Raw genomic sequence first — 16,249 nt, 5'->3', positions numbered from 1 at the left:
TGTTATGAAGCTAGGTCTTAAAATACGTAACAAGAAGTGAAATCATCAATTTATCATGTGTTACGAAGCTAGGTCTTAAAATATGTAACAAGAAGTGAAATCATCAATTTGACTTGTGTTACGAAGCTAGGTTTTAAAATATGTAACAAGAAGTGAAATCATCAATTTGACATGTGTTACGAAGCTAGGTCTTAAAATATGTAACAAGAAGTGAAACCATCAATTTGACATGTGTTACGAAGCTAGGTCTTAGAATATGTAACAAGTGAAATCATCAATTTGACAGGTGTTACAAAGCTAGGTCTTAGAATATGTAACAAGAAGTGAAATCATCAATTTGACATGTGTTACAAAGCTAGGTCTTAGAATATGTAACAAGAAGTGAAATCATCAATTTGACATGTATTACGAAGCTAGGTCTTAGAATATGTAACAAGAAGTGAAATCATCAATTTGAGTATAATCAGCAGGTTATTTCTTTCTCTAATACACAAAGTGAAAATTCAAGAGATATTTACAGTACTGTGAAGTAAACCCAATGGCAGACACATGAATGTTTAAATTATCAAATTAAATTTTCATCTACTAGTAATTTTTATTATTCTTTCTTTCATTTTCTGTATTATTATTGTTTGAATATCTTATGCATTTTCTCATCTCTCTCTCTATCCCTACTTATCTCACATATCAATTTAAGACATCGAGTGGAAATTACAGCTACAGGATACCTTATAGATATGCGATCAATGAAACAATATAAAATGCTATATAATACTTGTTTCAAATTGTTAAAACAAAATAAAGTTAAAAGCTCATTATTTTGTCCGATTTTATATTTTTACTGTGATAATATTTTTTGCTAGGAAAATATAAAAAATATATGATTTCTTGTTGAAATTTGAGAATTTCATGATGTTGATTCCAAATTTCCACATGCTGTTGTTTTCAGTGATAAAATGAGGAATATATCATGCTTTCATTTACCAATTTTTCTTGAGTTTTTAATGCTAAGCAAATAGGAGCATAAATTTTTAACCTTCTCTCTGACAACTAATGTATCGGATAGCTCACCTTGATTTTTACAAGTCTCCAGTTGCCATTGTAGTGATAATGCTGAAAATATGTTATCTGCTCCTTTTCTAACTATGATTTGATTTGCACTCTTTATTTGCATTTGAACTTTTAATCATTTTAATATTAAAATGTTTAAAATTTTAATTAACACTACATAGTATTGTGCTGACATATTATGATGCCACTTACCTACCTACCCACCTACTCACATACTTAGCTACCTACCTACTGTGACAGGGCATAAAAGACAAATTTAAATAAAAAAAGAACATTCAATTTGATCGTATTTTTATCACATCAAAGTAGATGTACTAAAAAAAGTTGAAAAACAAAACTGAGATTAAAACTGATAAAATCATTGTTCTTATATCTGCCCATGGAAGTAAAATTACTTGTTGTCCACCATAGAAGCCCGATAGAACTATTACTGGGTTAAAGTAATAGTTTTCAAGTAACCTTGTGCTGATAGCTATTAGCACCAACACAGTTCATGATTCAACACTGATTAATCATTACAAATGATTGCTTCACATGAAAAGCATGCAGTTGACTCATCTAAATCCCTATACTCATTCACATGTACAAATAACCAGTTAACTTTCTGAAGGTAAACATATCCCAATATAAAATGTACAGTCAATAATATAGAATGCTTACCACTGAATAAGCATATTTATTCCTACTTCCAACTGCATTGATCAGAAGGCCCGTCTGAATAGGATAGGACGTATATAGATTTTGAATGCATTATTCAATGTCACAATTACTTAACCATGTTAGTAAGGCATGCAATGTAGGCCACCGTGATCTGTAGTTTTAAGGTTGAAGTAGCAGCAGCACATACAACACCCAATAAAGAAACTTAACATAAAATTTCAACAGAGCCACTGAAGCATGAAATGTAAGCAACAGAAAACTCCATTTGGTCAAGAAGATGTTGCTATTATTAAGATGAATCCTCTCATTAATTTTTTTTAAAAGTAGGACAGTATGCATATAACAAACTCATGTAATTAAATGCATACTCTCGACCAAAACCAGATCAAATATAGGTCACAGCCAGCCCTTTGATTTTATTGTTATTTTGTTGTTGTTATGGGGTTTAATGCCATCTTTCAGCACAAGATAGGCCATACATGGTGGCCAGTATAATTTGTGGAGGAAGAACCCGGGCCAACACCAGAAAGAACCAACAACCCTTGGGAAGTTAATGACAAGTTTTCTCATGTACCCACATTGGTTGAGCTGAAGACTCAAACCCACACAGAGGTAAGATGGCAGTGATCTGTAACGGAGAACACTTTAGACCACTTGGCCACTTGGGGCCCCTTAATTTTATATTGTATGTGTGTGGTAGTAGCAAGTTTCATGATCGTATTTGTCAGTACAATAATGTACCTCTACTTTATATAGTTGAGCTAAACAAAAGTGGGATCCACAGCACTTTCCATATTATAAGCAGGTTTGCAAGTTATTAACATGCACTAAATTGAGGGAAAAGTATATTGGTGACTCAATAAATGTTTCAGATGACTTTTAACCTAGGTAGTATTAATAACCATGGTGGTAATACCTGTGCTGGAAAGAACCAAAAGAACATGTTACTGTTGTAGGTCTTGTTAACAGTGAAGAACCCAGAATAACTTTCCAGATTTAGTTCTCCCAGGGGACCGACCCGACTCAACTGTCTGGCTGAAAGGATTAAAAAGATTAATAGAAATTATGTTGGAGCTGATGCTAAGACAAGGCAATCAAGGTCATGGGGTCATATTATTTGTCTTCATCAAGGCTCTTCTGTACAGAAGACAAATAAAGTAACTCTTAGTCATAGACTGCATTTTCCTCATCTGGTGTCAATCCATAATTAAAATTGATATTTTTTCCTTCTTTTGCCCTTCATATACGAAAGAACTTATTATTCATGTAATTCCAATTCATCACCAATTTACTTTATAACTGCAAACACATAAAGCTGAATTAAAATGTCACAAAGAGAATTAAGATCCAAGATAAATCGACCAATACTGTATAAGAAAAGAAAGGACTGAAAATTTAAGATTTATCTGGCTTTATTTTATCTAGAAGGTAATGCTTTGAAGCAAAGGCATAAATATTTCAAAATATTTTTAAAAAAACAGAAACACTGACACAAGAAACAGCAGAGTATTACTGGTAATGCTGTATAGTTATTAAAGTTGCAACAAAATCAAATTAATTTGCATTATAAGCTACTTTATTTGTATTATGAAAGGGAATAGTGTCTAATTCATTTGCATTATAATCATTTTATAAGCACTCAATGCCAAAAAATTGTAGTTTGAAGAAAATGTAGTGACTGTATTATATTAGTACAGTCATTTTAAGAAATGTATTACACTACAATTTAGCATAAAATACAACTTTGCTCTGAAGGATGCAACATATTTTGACACAAGACTGCCCAATTATATGGTTTTAAATGTTGCTGAAATTAATCAACAATGTCATCACATCAGGTTCTCTAGAAGTGACATAAACAAATATAATATTTTTGTTTCAGTTGTCTATGATATTACATAATGATGTCTATGACATTACATAATGTTGTCTATGACATTACATAATGTTATCTATGACATTACATAATGATGTCTATAACATTACATAATGATGTCTATGACATTACATAATGATGTATATGACATTACATAATGTTGTCTATGACATTATATAATGTATATGATATTACATAATGATGTCTGCAATCACATCACATTACTTTAAATGCCAGAAATAATGTTCCCCTTGAAAGCTAGAGAAATATGAGTGTCTTCTATCTATGTTTATGTATAAATTATAATCACACTTTTTAACCAGTTATTAATTAAACTACACGCAATCAAACCATTTTCATGGCTGGCCCTGCTGTACTGTGCTAGATCTGCATTCAACAGTCCAAGGTTCAATTTCAGACTGAGCAAAGACAAGCAAAATTGAGTGCAGATCATATGTGTTTTTCCATGCAAATATCAGATTTATCAAGTGTCACAACATGTTCTACAACTAATGTACGATCATGGTTTTCATTTTAAAACCTGGTAAACGTTAATACCAAAGTCAGGTTAAAACAAATACTGACCTTTCTCAATTTGCCCACTTTCAATGTAAGATGTCAAAAACAGAGGTTGCCCAGGATCAACTCCATAATGATTTGAGACCTTTGGAAATTTGTGTGGATAGACATTGTAAAAAGCACTTCCTTTGGATTCAAACAAAGGGAGACAACTCAGAAAACAAACTGCTACCAAAATACTCATTTTCATCTAGTTTATCAAATTTGTTTTCCCTGGATTGTTTGTTTTTCTGTTCAGTGGTGCTTCTGGTTCAAAGATATTTCTGTAAGAATAATAAAAGACATTTATTAGCAAAATAATACTGGATGAAATATGAATAACAACTAATTCCACTGATTTAGAAACAAGATGTTGATATTTTTCATTGTCCATATTTATATTTGTAATATATTTACAACTTAGAAAGAAAAATGCTCATGTCTACAGTAACTATCAAAACAGCAAACTAGCAAACATTATTGTCAAAGGTCGATTGAATGGGTCTGAAAAAAATGTCCAGGAATTCAAAACAAAAGCTGCTGACTGCTGATAATACCTCTGATGCTTGAGTGACAAAATTCTCAAATTAAGCATTGTGGCAGTCATACTGAATATAAGATATGGACCACTTTCATTGAGGACCAACTAGCTATCATTAGAATACATTCGCTAAACATCCCATTTTGATATGACAATTCATTCAGAAGAGATACTGACAATATTGTCAGCACAGTAATTGTCACAGCCATATCTGAAGTCAGATCACAACATTTCAATTCATTACCAACAAGATATCATAATTAGTATTCTTGGTGAAAATTCCAAATCAATATGACTTTTCCTTTAGGAGAAATTGCAGTAACAAAATTTTCAAGATGGTTGCCATGGATGACAGATCAGCACCATTTTCATTTGAATATGATGTATTCTGGAGAAAACCTAAAGATGATATGACTTTCCATCTAGTAGCAACAAGACTTTCAAGATGGTGACTGTTGCAGCCATACTGAATATCAAATGTATGGCCAATCTGATATGTTAAGAAGACTTCCATTGGAAAGCCCATGCTGATATGACTTTCTCTTCAGGAGGAGTAGCAAGAACAAGACTCAAGATGGCTGTTATGGTGGCCATACTGGATGTCTGGTCAGCATGAGCCTCATTTAGGACTAATGAGACTCATAAAAAAGTCATCTGGTGAAAACTCTATATTGATATAACTTTCTGTTCAGAAGTAGTGATATAACAAGATTTTCAAGATGGCTGCTGTTGTGGCCATATCAGTTTTCAGACTGGTATTCTTTTCATGTAGGACCAACAGAACATCATAAGAAGTCTTTCAATTAAACCCTCATGTTGATATGACCCTCCAATGACATGATTTTCAGATGACAACTGTGATGGTCATATTGTATGTTCAAGTGGAACAATTTTTATTCAAGACCAACTAGATATCAAGCCTTCTAATTAAAATCCCATATCGATATAACTTTCCATTCAGGAGGAGTAATGATAACAAGATGGCTGCCATCTGCAGCGTGGTACCATTTTCATTTAGAGTATTAATAACCTTAAATTCAATTAAATCTATAATTTATAGATCATATGCAGATGAATCAAAGTTGCAAATATTGTATTTTCTGCCTGTCACATCAGCTGCTACAGCACTTCAGCTTTAAGAAAGCAAAGTTAAACTGCCCAAAAAATGTATGTGAGCTGTACCATAGTTAAATTGCAAAAATTATATGTCTCTTTGACATTTTTGTGATGTAATACCATTTTAGAATCTCATCAACACCCTATACATTCACTATGTATGTTTTTTTTAAATATTTTGTTTCAGTTTTTTGTCTGTTGCTGAATAGTTAATAACATTCATCAGTTAATAACACTTTTTTAGTTGGTTTCTTAACAATTTCACAAGAACACAGAAAACGTTTATGGGTCACATGATAAAGTAAAACCATGCCAGCTATATAATTATTTTGATCCGATTTCATTCTAAACATCTTCAAGTACATGATATGAAGCTGTGACGTTTAAGAACATAACTTCCATGATGCAATTTTCAAATAAAACCTGTCTTTTTTGTGGCATTTTGTTCATATCAGAAAGCTAATTTCATCAATACATTATTTTCTTCAAATGCTTCAAACAGAAAAACTTATTGTCAATAAAAAATATAATTTCCATTGGCTATAGCAGTCATAACCTCAATGAGCCATTTGTCTCACTCCCATAAAAAAATAATAATTTACATCTGTGGGTCACTTTTCATATTTAAAGGCTGAATTAGACCAACAAGACGACAAAAGAAGCAGAAAAAAACAAACAAGTGGAGAACAACCTAAAGCAAGGGTCTCAAGTTCAAACCACCCTGAGGGCTGCATGAGGGCATTTTCGATGGCCCAAGGGCCGCACCACCATTGTTATCTCTCACGACATCTTGTGACGCAAGTCATTTTGCAGGCCACAGGATACAGCTTGGCGGGCCGCATGGGACCTGCAGGCTGCTTGTTTAAGACTTTTTTTTTCAAAGAGTCTTTTTTTTTTCAATGAGTTAAGGAGACTTTCGTAATTAAGGAAGGGAAAGCAATTGGCAACCAAGGCAGCTCGTAAGAGCACACAACAAGAAGGGTAATCTAGAATTGCATTTCATTCCACCTTTCATCTTTCACTTACATATTTGTTTTGTAGATCACCGTTGTGATCCTTTTTTCATTTAGTTACCATTTTAGATCACCGTTGTGATTTTTTTTTTCATTTAGTTATCCTTTTGCATTAATTTGAATGTTCTTGCTTTACATTAATGGCAATCTATTGCAGTCTGAGATCTTTTGCTTTGATAAATTAATGATCTAATGCTTTTGTGAGTATACAAATAGTACATTGTCTTACGCAGTGGCGCGAGGCACAGTGAGTGAAAATCACATTGCCCAGTGAGCTAAACCTATTTGAGCAGTAACTCACCGTTGTGGTCTTTTGGTAAATTAACAATTCCTGTCATTAACTGAATCTCCCTTGTGTATTTGTTTGATACACTTTATAGCAATCTGATCTCTTTGTTAACGAATATTTTTGCTTAGTTAATTTACATAGTTTAAGCAGTGGTGTGAGCTGTAGAAACCTTTAAATCAAAGATACTGTAACTATCCTTGAACAGCCAACATGTATATAGGTACAAAGAAAACATACAGAGTTGCAAGATTAGAACAGTACTTCGAAGTCAGAACAGAGAAGGGGATGGTAGAGACATATTAGTGGCATCCCAACCTCAAGGATATCAACTGTTAGACTTCAGGGCAGTAAATGACTGTCCCAGACAGTCTGACATAATTACAACTCTCAAAGCAAAGGGAATCCCAATAGAGAAAATAGAGGGGATACAAAACAGGGGTCAAAACAAATTCATATTATATCCTAAAGATTTTGATACCCTCCTGCTAGACGCCACCCAAATAGAAGTGAAGGGGTTAACAGCATACATGTCTGATGCACCACCCAACACCAGTGGGGTAGAGCCCAAATCAAGAGATTTCATGATCTCGGAGGTCCCCCTCGAAGTAGACACTGAGGTGCTGGTGGAAAAAATACTACACAAATTCCAAGTTAAAATACAGAGCCAAAAAATGGCAAGAGTATGGGGTTATCAGGAAATAAAAACTGGAATCAGAATTATCAGAGTGGCCAAGCAAGATGCAGTAAAAATACCAACCTTTTTCTATGTGCTTGGGTTCTTGGTAAAGTCATGATATAGAGGCTGTGAGTAGGAAAAATCGTGCTCAAGATGTAGAATGGTGGGTCATGCAGCTAGAGATTGCAAGAACCCAGTTGCACAAAAGACATACGCAAATGTAGCCATGACAAATGATAATCAAATGGATGACGAAAGGGCAAAAGAACTAGATATAGAGACCCAAAATGAGATCGAAACTGGAAAGAATTCCCGTCAATGCAAAGGAAATGTAACAAATACACCATCGGTGAATGAAAATACAACACCAACAATCAATACAACAGGTGGCAAAGACTTAGAGTGGGAAGATTTCGTGACCCCCAAGAAAACTTGTCACCCAGAATACGTAGGAGAAACACTGGAATCTAACCCGTATTTCCTTCTACATATAAAGGACGAGGACGAAAATGACCAAGAGAACGAGAAAAAGCGGGAGGAGAAGGGACCGGTACATCTACCGGAGATCCAACGCTTTTGTAGGACTAATCCAACCCCTTACTTGAACACCGGCCCAGAAAAATAGAAAGGGGAGTTAATCTTTGACGACCATGGACAAAATGTAACCTTACAAACCATAATACCACCGGTAAAGCCAACAATCATGTCAAACAACAACAAAAAAAAAAAAAACCAAGAAAAAAGGAGACAGATGAGACAGAAAACGACCAAGACACGAACACGGATGTCATAACAGACATGGACACGGAAACGAGTAACGGAAACGACATAACTGAAGACGGAAATAAATTTAAAAAAATAACGGAGTCTCTGGATATTACCTAGCTACGATGTCGTAGCCTCAACTTGATTTGTTGTGGTTGAGGTTGTTGTCCACAAGGTAGGAGTAAGGGTACTAATATTAGAACTAGATATTACCCAGAGCCCCACACCAACAGATAGTAGTCAGTCAAACGAGGCTCTGGGATCTACTCGGAGCCCCACACAAATATAAAATATTATATCATAAAGTTGAATAATACTTTAACCAAAAAGAATATTACAAATAAAAGAGATGCGGCACCTGGAGTAGTGGAACAAAAAAAATTGGAAGGAACAAACTTCCAAATCGCTACCATTAATAGTTACGGAATAGACAAAGCGAAAGCAGACAAAATAACCAAAGAAACAAACTTTGATGTTATTTTGTTACAAGAAACACTTAATGGAATCACGCCGGAACTCAAATACTTAATAGAGGACAAACCAAATGCAATAGTTATATGTAATGATTGTATAAATAATTACACGGGGGGTGGGTTTGCAACAATTATAAAAAATAAACAGGGAGAAAGTTGGGAAAGGTTTGATGAGGGAGTGTTTTTTAAGGGACGCCTACTACACGTAAAATTACAAAAAACGTATATATGCCAGAAAAAAGAAGTATGAAACTACATTTTATTGATAATTTATTTAAGTATCTACAAGAATTTTCAATGGAAAACCTCATTTTGGTTGGTGATTTTAACTAGGATGGGGATGAAATCGACAGAACGACCGATCTAACAACAAGTGATAAGATATATATAGGACAAAAATGATAAATCTAATAAACAAACACAAACTACATGACATATATAGAAAATTCAACATTTTAAAAAGGGAATTTACTTTCGACTATAAACAAGAACATTCAATTAGACTTGATAGGTTTTATGGTAATTATTATGATCCTTTAACTTAAATAAATGCAACCATCACAGAAATGAAATTATCCGACCACAAAATGGTTACTTTGGGCTTAAAAATAAAAAAGAGGTAAATGGGGCTTAGGACAATGGAAATTTAACAACAAAATACTAAATGAACAAGAATATATAGACATAATAAAAAACGAAATTGAAGTTTTCAAAAATGAAGAAACCATTAACATAATAAATGAGTGGGATGCACTAAAAGATATAATAAAACAAAAATCAATTGCATATTCGAACAGGAGGGCGGGGGAAAAAAAGATAAAAATGAAATTAAATTAATCTTAAGTAAGACAAGAGATGAAGAAAAAAAGCAACTAATAAATAAAATAAATATCATTGAAGAAGACGAAAATCAGGGCAGAATAATTAGGGCGGGAAAATCAATAAAAGCTATAAAAAAGGCGAACAGTTTATATAAGCGGGAAGAATTTAGGAAAGGGGGTGAAAAACTACTAAATAAAATAAAAATAAACAATGCAACTCGTACGACAAAAGAAGAAATTTTAAATAGTTTTTATTTATATTACAAAGAGTTATACACCGCACAAAATATAGATCCAAATATAATCGACAATTATCTAAAAAATGTTGACTGCGAGATGATATCAGCAGAACACAGAGACCCGTGTGACGATGTCATCTCGGATGAAGAGATTAAAGGAAACATTGCTACACTTACGAAAAGAAAATCGCCAGGGAAAGATGGACTCACCGTGGAATTCTGCCAAAAATTCCACGGTGAACTAACGCCAATCTTGAATGCTCTATACAATAATATAGTTTTAAGTAAGAAACAAATATCTAAATCCACGAGAGAAGGAATCATTATTATTATTTACAAAGGGAAAAGCGACAAGGATGACATTAAAAACTGGAGACCAATATCACTTCTGAATACGGATTACAAAATCTTGAGTAGGATTTTAACAAATAGTGTAAAGGGTGGGATAAATAAAATAATTAATGAAAATCAAACTTGTGGGGGAAAAGGGCGGGATATTCAAAGCAACATTTTAAATATTAAAACAATAATAGATTACATAAATGAAACAGGCACGAAGGGTGCTATGGTACTCTTCGACCAGGAAAAAGCTTTCGATCGATAAGAACAAAACTATATACAGAATGTACTAACAAATTTTGGCTTCGGACCGAACTTCCGAAAATGGACCGAAATCCTATACACTGGAATAACCTCGTGTGTTCAGGTAAATGGAAAATGCACGAAAGAATTCGATATATAAAGATCAGTGAGGCAAGGGTGCGCACTATCAATGCTATTATACGTAACAACAATTGGAATTCTAAGTCATAAGATAAGAAACAACCAGGAATACAAAGTATACAAATACCAAATTTAAAAGAAGAATTTAAAATGCTCCAACATGCTGACGATTGTACGAACTTTATAAGTGAGGGAAAATCTTATAAACACCTTGAAGAAGAATTTGAAAATTTGGTAAAGCGTCGGGTTCAAAAATAAACCACGACAAGTCTGAAATTCTTAAAATAGGCAACTGGAGAGGCAACCACCCGAGTTTACCTCCTCACCTACTGAGCGACACTGTGAAATCTCTAGGGTGTATTTTGGAAAAAAAGAAACTATAGAAAATTGTAAACATATAATCAACAAAATATAAGAAAATGCGAAAATCTGGGCCCTAGCGCCACTATGCATCATGGAGCGGGCCCAAGTGGCCAAAACATATTTATATTCAAATATCAATTATATAATTAAATCTATTGACATGGATAATATAATTCTAAACAAACTTGATAATGAAATTATAAACTATATATGGAACTATATATGGAACTATAAAATTCATTATATAAAAAAGAGACTCTATACAGAGCAAAAAGTAGAGGGGGATTGGGCCTGCCAAGCCCCCTACTACTAAAATTACCCAATATAATAAATATGTTTAAAAAAGTGCTACCTGAGCCTGTTACGGTATGGGAGGCACTGTATATCTACTGGTTCGGCTTCACTATGAGAAGCCGACCGGAGATATAACAGAAACAATAAAATCACTAAACAAAACTAGAAGTGCCACGTAAATTTAGATATATAAGTGAAATACTTTTAAAATATAGGGATATGACAGAGTTATGTCAAATAGATAGAAAAAAGAGTTATGACTGGATCAGAGAAGATGTAACTAAAAGAATAAGATGTAGAGTAGAACAAGATAACTGGGGGGTTAACTGGGCAAGAACTTGGAAAATCTGGGAGAAAATAAGATCTGTAAAAACACAAAGTATTATTTTTAAACATCTACACAACGCTTGGCTTACAGGCGAAGAAGCTGTTAAACGTCGTATGATTAGGATAATACCGAAATGCCCTTTATGCAAAACAGCAAATTTTACCAAACTACATACGATTGCCCAATGCGATAAAACAAAAACTAATAGGATACTACTGATTATGAAAATATGTATAAAAAAAATACAAATATCAGAGGAACAATATATTATATATAAATGTGGATTATGAAAATAAAATGGTTTTAAAAATAACTGATTATATAATAACAATAATGCTTTCCTGTGGCCAGGTGATAAAAGTTATCAAATAATGAATACTATTAAAAACTTGTTTTGTCTAAAGGATTTTTTTATATAAGGCGAAGCTTCGATACGGAGGGAGAGATGGGGGAGGATTTTCGGTAATACCGCCCGCTAGCGGTGAGTAACGCAAAAGCGAGCTGGAGCCCAGCCCCCACCTATCTCCTCATAGTATCACAAATGAAACTCAAACATAGAACTGAATAATAACAGATTTTTTTTCTTACCACTAAATAACATAGATTAAGGGCAACAGGGAACCACCATATGGGTGAAGTAAGTTGCGAAAAAGCAACAGAAAAACCCATACGGTGGAAATGGACAAACAGGACGAATAACAAGGGGAGTAAAAAACTCACAATAAATAAGTACCTACCCATACTAACCTGTAGGGACTAACACCATAACAAGAAGGAAAAAAATATATATACTTTTGGAAATTTTATAACCTTTCCATAAATAAAGGAGAAGACTATATTCTGCAAAAGGAGAAACATTAACAAATAAAGAAAAAATGTGGATCCTTATTCAGATATAGCCTCTCAGTCTGAAGTACTTAAGATATAGCTAGAAAACGACACACAATTATCACTAATCTAAAACAATAAGTTTCTTTTTAAAACTATAGATTACACCGTTTTCTCGACAAAATTCAAACTTTCTCTGTAAATTAAATCAAACTATTTAAAATCCAAACAAACCCCAATAATTTGGAAATAATTTCCAAACAACTAAAACTACAACTATATGATAAGACAACTTGGGAATAATTTGATAATGTCTGCCGTCTCAACATAGAAATATATAGCACACACACAATATAGCAAACACATATAGCATACACGAGACTAAGGAGATCTCTGGCAAAGATCACCAAACAAAAAGGGGAAGGAACTCCGACATTGGGGACTGAAACACAGAGTCGGATGAACAACCCTATAGTTCACACTAAGGATACAAATACCCCATCAAAAATTCTAAATTTGAAAATTTTTTGATAAAAATTCTATAATAAAATATACAAACATACATACCTTTGGGGGGATACACAAACATATAACAACACTTTAAAAAAAAATTTGGAAGTCGGGGGGCATCTGTCTGGTGCCCACCCCCCACCCCCAAGTTTAAGACTCCTGGTCTAAAGTCTGAATATATTTTATAAGCAAACCTGAAAAAGTGACCATTCACCAAAACTTTAAAACTCAATTTTTTTTCTGAACTTGGACCATTTTCCTGGGATTTAGTGTGAAACATCGCCCTTGTATTGTCATTGCAATGTTCGAGGTTCGACTGCCACGGGTCTATATGCTAAAATGGCTAGCCCACCGCCCCCACTTTCTTCAAAAGATTCATATAAAAAATTATTTCTAAGCCAAATTATCATAAGAGAGAGAAATTCAGTCTAATGTCATTATTTGAATAAAAAGATAAACTCAAACATTACCTTTCGTGTTTATAAGAAACCCAGCAGTACTTAACCGTTTTGTTGTCGTTCGCCTAGTAAGTCCAGACTTTTATAGCATGATAGACATGGTCCTTTGTCAGAACGGGTCACGGGGGTAATCTGAGGTAATTCTGTCACTCTTTATGATATTTTCCTTCAGGTTATTGCTATTTTTCAACATTAAGCTCGCATTAAGAACCTGTGGCCCTCCTTAGCCTCTCTCACATGTTTATCATGTGCTAATCATGTGACACTAATGGGTCTATGTTCTAAAATTTAAACTTGGATAGATGCCTCGATTATTTTCCTTGCTGAAAGAAACTGATTAATACATAATAGTGCACGGGAAAACATAAATTAGAAATATTTGAAACCGAGGCAAGCATACAACTTTTATTACATGGGAAACGGATTTTTTGTACTCCATATCCTGTCTTTTAATTGGTGAGTGTACACATGATTAAGTTTACCCCGGAATCAAGTGCCTGAGGATATGAACCAAAATATATAAATATCAGGGTCGATGTCTTACATTGTAGGGCTGGGCCACTGGTAGTAAAACCTTGCATTGATGATACCCGATGTAGCACGTTTCTTAGTACAAAAAACTTCCCACGACTATGAAAGCTTCTAACATACCAGGTTAATCAAGCCTGCCGATTGTCATATGCAACTTTCCTACGCCCACATGGCAGTTTAAAAGCCAGTGAAAGCTACACAGTAGATTGTTCAATATCCACTCGCCCCCCCCCCCTTTTTTATCGCTTCAGTAAGTATACTAAATATGAACTTATAACAAATGTATTTATTACTCCAGATATGAGCGTGCAAATAACGTATTGGTTATCGTAAAAATTAATTCGAGTTTCCTCCCAGCCCACCTCATTTTTTTGGCATTTGGACATTTATGTCGGGGGTGTATAAATGTCCAAATATCACAAATGGGGTTGGAAGGGTCAGACTAAACTCTGATTGCCTAAATATGGACATATACGCTACAAGGGAGAGGGTAATTTAAATTGTTTTCGCCTGCATTCACGTGTAACACTCATTAGTAGCTGAATTTCACACGTTTTAAATGCAAAGTACTTGCAAAGGATATTGCAAGTGATAACTATAATTACATTTCACAAACAATGAAGAAGTCGGTAGCATATAAACAGGGGTGCGTATAGGGTGTCTGCCCTGGTCACCAGAGGTCTTGGGGTGCCACAACAGCTGATAAAATGCAGGAATAGCATCCAGTTGGCATTAAATTGCAGAAAAATCATTGGCAACCAGGGCTCATCATGGGCACTGTATATAAAGCTCACAGCACTAGCCCCCTCAGAAGAACCCTATCCTGGCTTCTGCCCTTCAGGCCTTGTGTTCTGGCCCTTTGGGCCATCATCATCACCCTGGGTGCCATTTACAGTGCCATTTACCGTTAGTACATCACTGGCAGAAATCACCATAATGTTGCCTAAAGACAGATTTGGACTAAAAAAGATCATAGTAACAGTAATGCCTAGGTCATGTAGGCATTCAACACTACTTCAGTAATGGGTACTATTATTTAGAATTTGATTATATGTACCTTTAGATAGCAATTATGCACTTTAATTGGAACCAAGAAGTCGTATGGCACAATCTATGTTAAAAGTAGGTGGACATTTTTGGATGTGATCAGAATAAAGGTGTGATCCAGTACAATCCAGATTGAATGTTGTGCAATGTAACGCCACAATGATAGTTACACGTGTTGATAAGCTAATTCCTACAACCCTACATTGTGACGATTAGGCTCTTTTCTTGACCCAGTTTAGTACATGGCCACCATTGTAAAAGTCCATAGCAAGGATTATAAACAAAATGTACAAAACATGGTAATTTCATTCATCAATAATTTAAAGTTTCTAACCTGATTGTCATCAGGGGTCCCTAACACTAGCAACTTGTTGGCATTTTCAATTTAAACAGGAGTTTCTTTAGTAACATGGTCCCCATATATGTATTGGCGAGTCAATATTTTCAAACAGCATTATGTGATGTAGTTCAATGTTAGTGCTAGGACACGGTCATCCTGGTGTCAGGATATTTCAACAGGGTAGGACATGATGCTACATGTCTGTGGCATGATGCCCCAGTACTAGACATCACAATAAACTGCCACACTGCAGACATCGTAGTAATGTGACGAAAATTGTTAAAGCTATGTTAAAATTTAATAAAAGCAAAATACAGTGACATATATTCCCACCCACACAAGCAAAATAACTTGAATTGGAAATACCAATGTCATAAATAGAATTTCTAATTTGGTTTAATTTAAACCAGTAGGTTTTTTAAAATGTAATTTTAGCAAAATGCATTTGATACAGCAAAGTTTATACATATTATAAAAAAAGAATATGATGTATTTTCCTTCAGTACAATTTAAAATTTACTTATTCATTTATTTCAATGTAAAACCCATAATTTTCATGCCAGTCATCCATTTCCTATTTCATTTCTGTATAATAACTTGAGTTCCTTACATTCTAAAGTTGTTACTGTGACCGGAAGAATAAAAACATTTCTGCACGGTAACATTAGTGCATGCCACATACCTTTTCCATGTCTTGTGGATGGCTTCTACTTGGGGTGAGGATGAAGG

General features: G+C 34.3%; 1 protein-coding gene and 1 pseudogene across 6 annotated transcripts in view; one reads left to right on the top strand and one right to left on the bottom strand.

Moving 5' to 3' along the window:
* Positions 1-13,831, bottom strand: part of LOC149779500 (putative serine carboxypeptidase CPVL) — a 46,671-nt gene extending 32,840 nt beyond the window's left edge. Inside the window, exons 1-3 of one of the 5 annotated variants that reach the window (XM_089940191.1) lie at positions 13,615-13,831; positions 4,193-4,449; positions 2,648-2,766 (exon numbers count right to left, since the gene is read on the bottom strand). In XM_089940191.1, coding sequence (XP_089796317.1) covers positions 2,648-2,766; positions 4,193-4,376 — 303 coding nt within the window. In that variant the 5' untranslated portion in view covers positions 4,377-4,449; positions 13,615-13,831. The other 4 variants (XM_089940195.1, XM_089940192.1, XM_089940194.1 and 1 more) reach the window with 4 other exon arrangements.
* Positions 13,832-13,920: 89 nt separating this feature from the next.
* Positions 13,921-16,249, top strand: part of LOC149779499 (putative serine carboxypeptidase CPVL) — a 28,095-nt pseudogene continuing 25,766 nt past the window's right edge. Inside the window, exon 1 of the transcript XR_016415660.1 lies at positions 13,921-14,058. The product of XR_016415660.1 is annotated as a putative serine carboxypeptidase CPVL (transcript). The remainder of the gene's footprint in view (positions 14,059-16,249) is intronic.

This window comes from Sinohyriopsis cumingii, chromosome 17, assembly GCF_028554795.1.
Source record: "Sinohyriopsis cumingii isolate HCF-2022 chromosome 17, ASM2855479v2, whole genome shotgun sequence".
Lineage (NCBI taxonomy): Eukaryota > Metazoa > Mollusca > Bivalvia > Unionida > Unionidae > Sinohyriopsis > Sinohyriopsis cumingii.
This window is presented reverse-complemented; position numbering and strand designations above follow the sequence as displayed.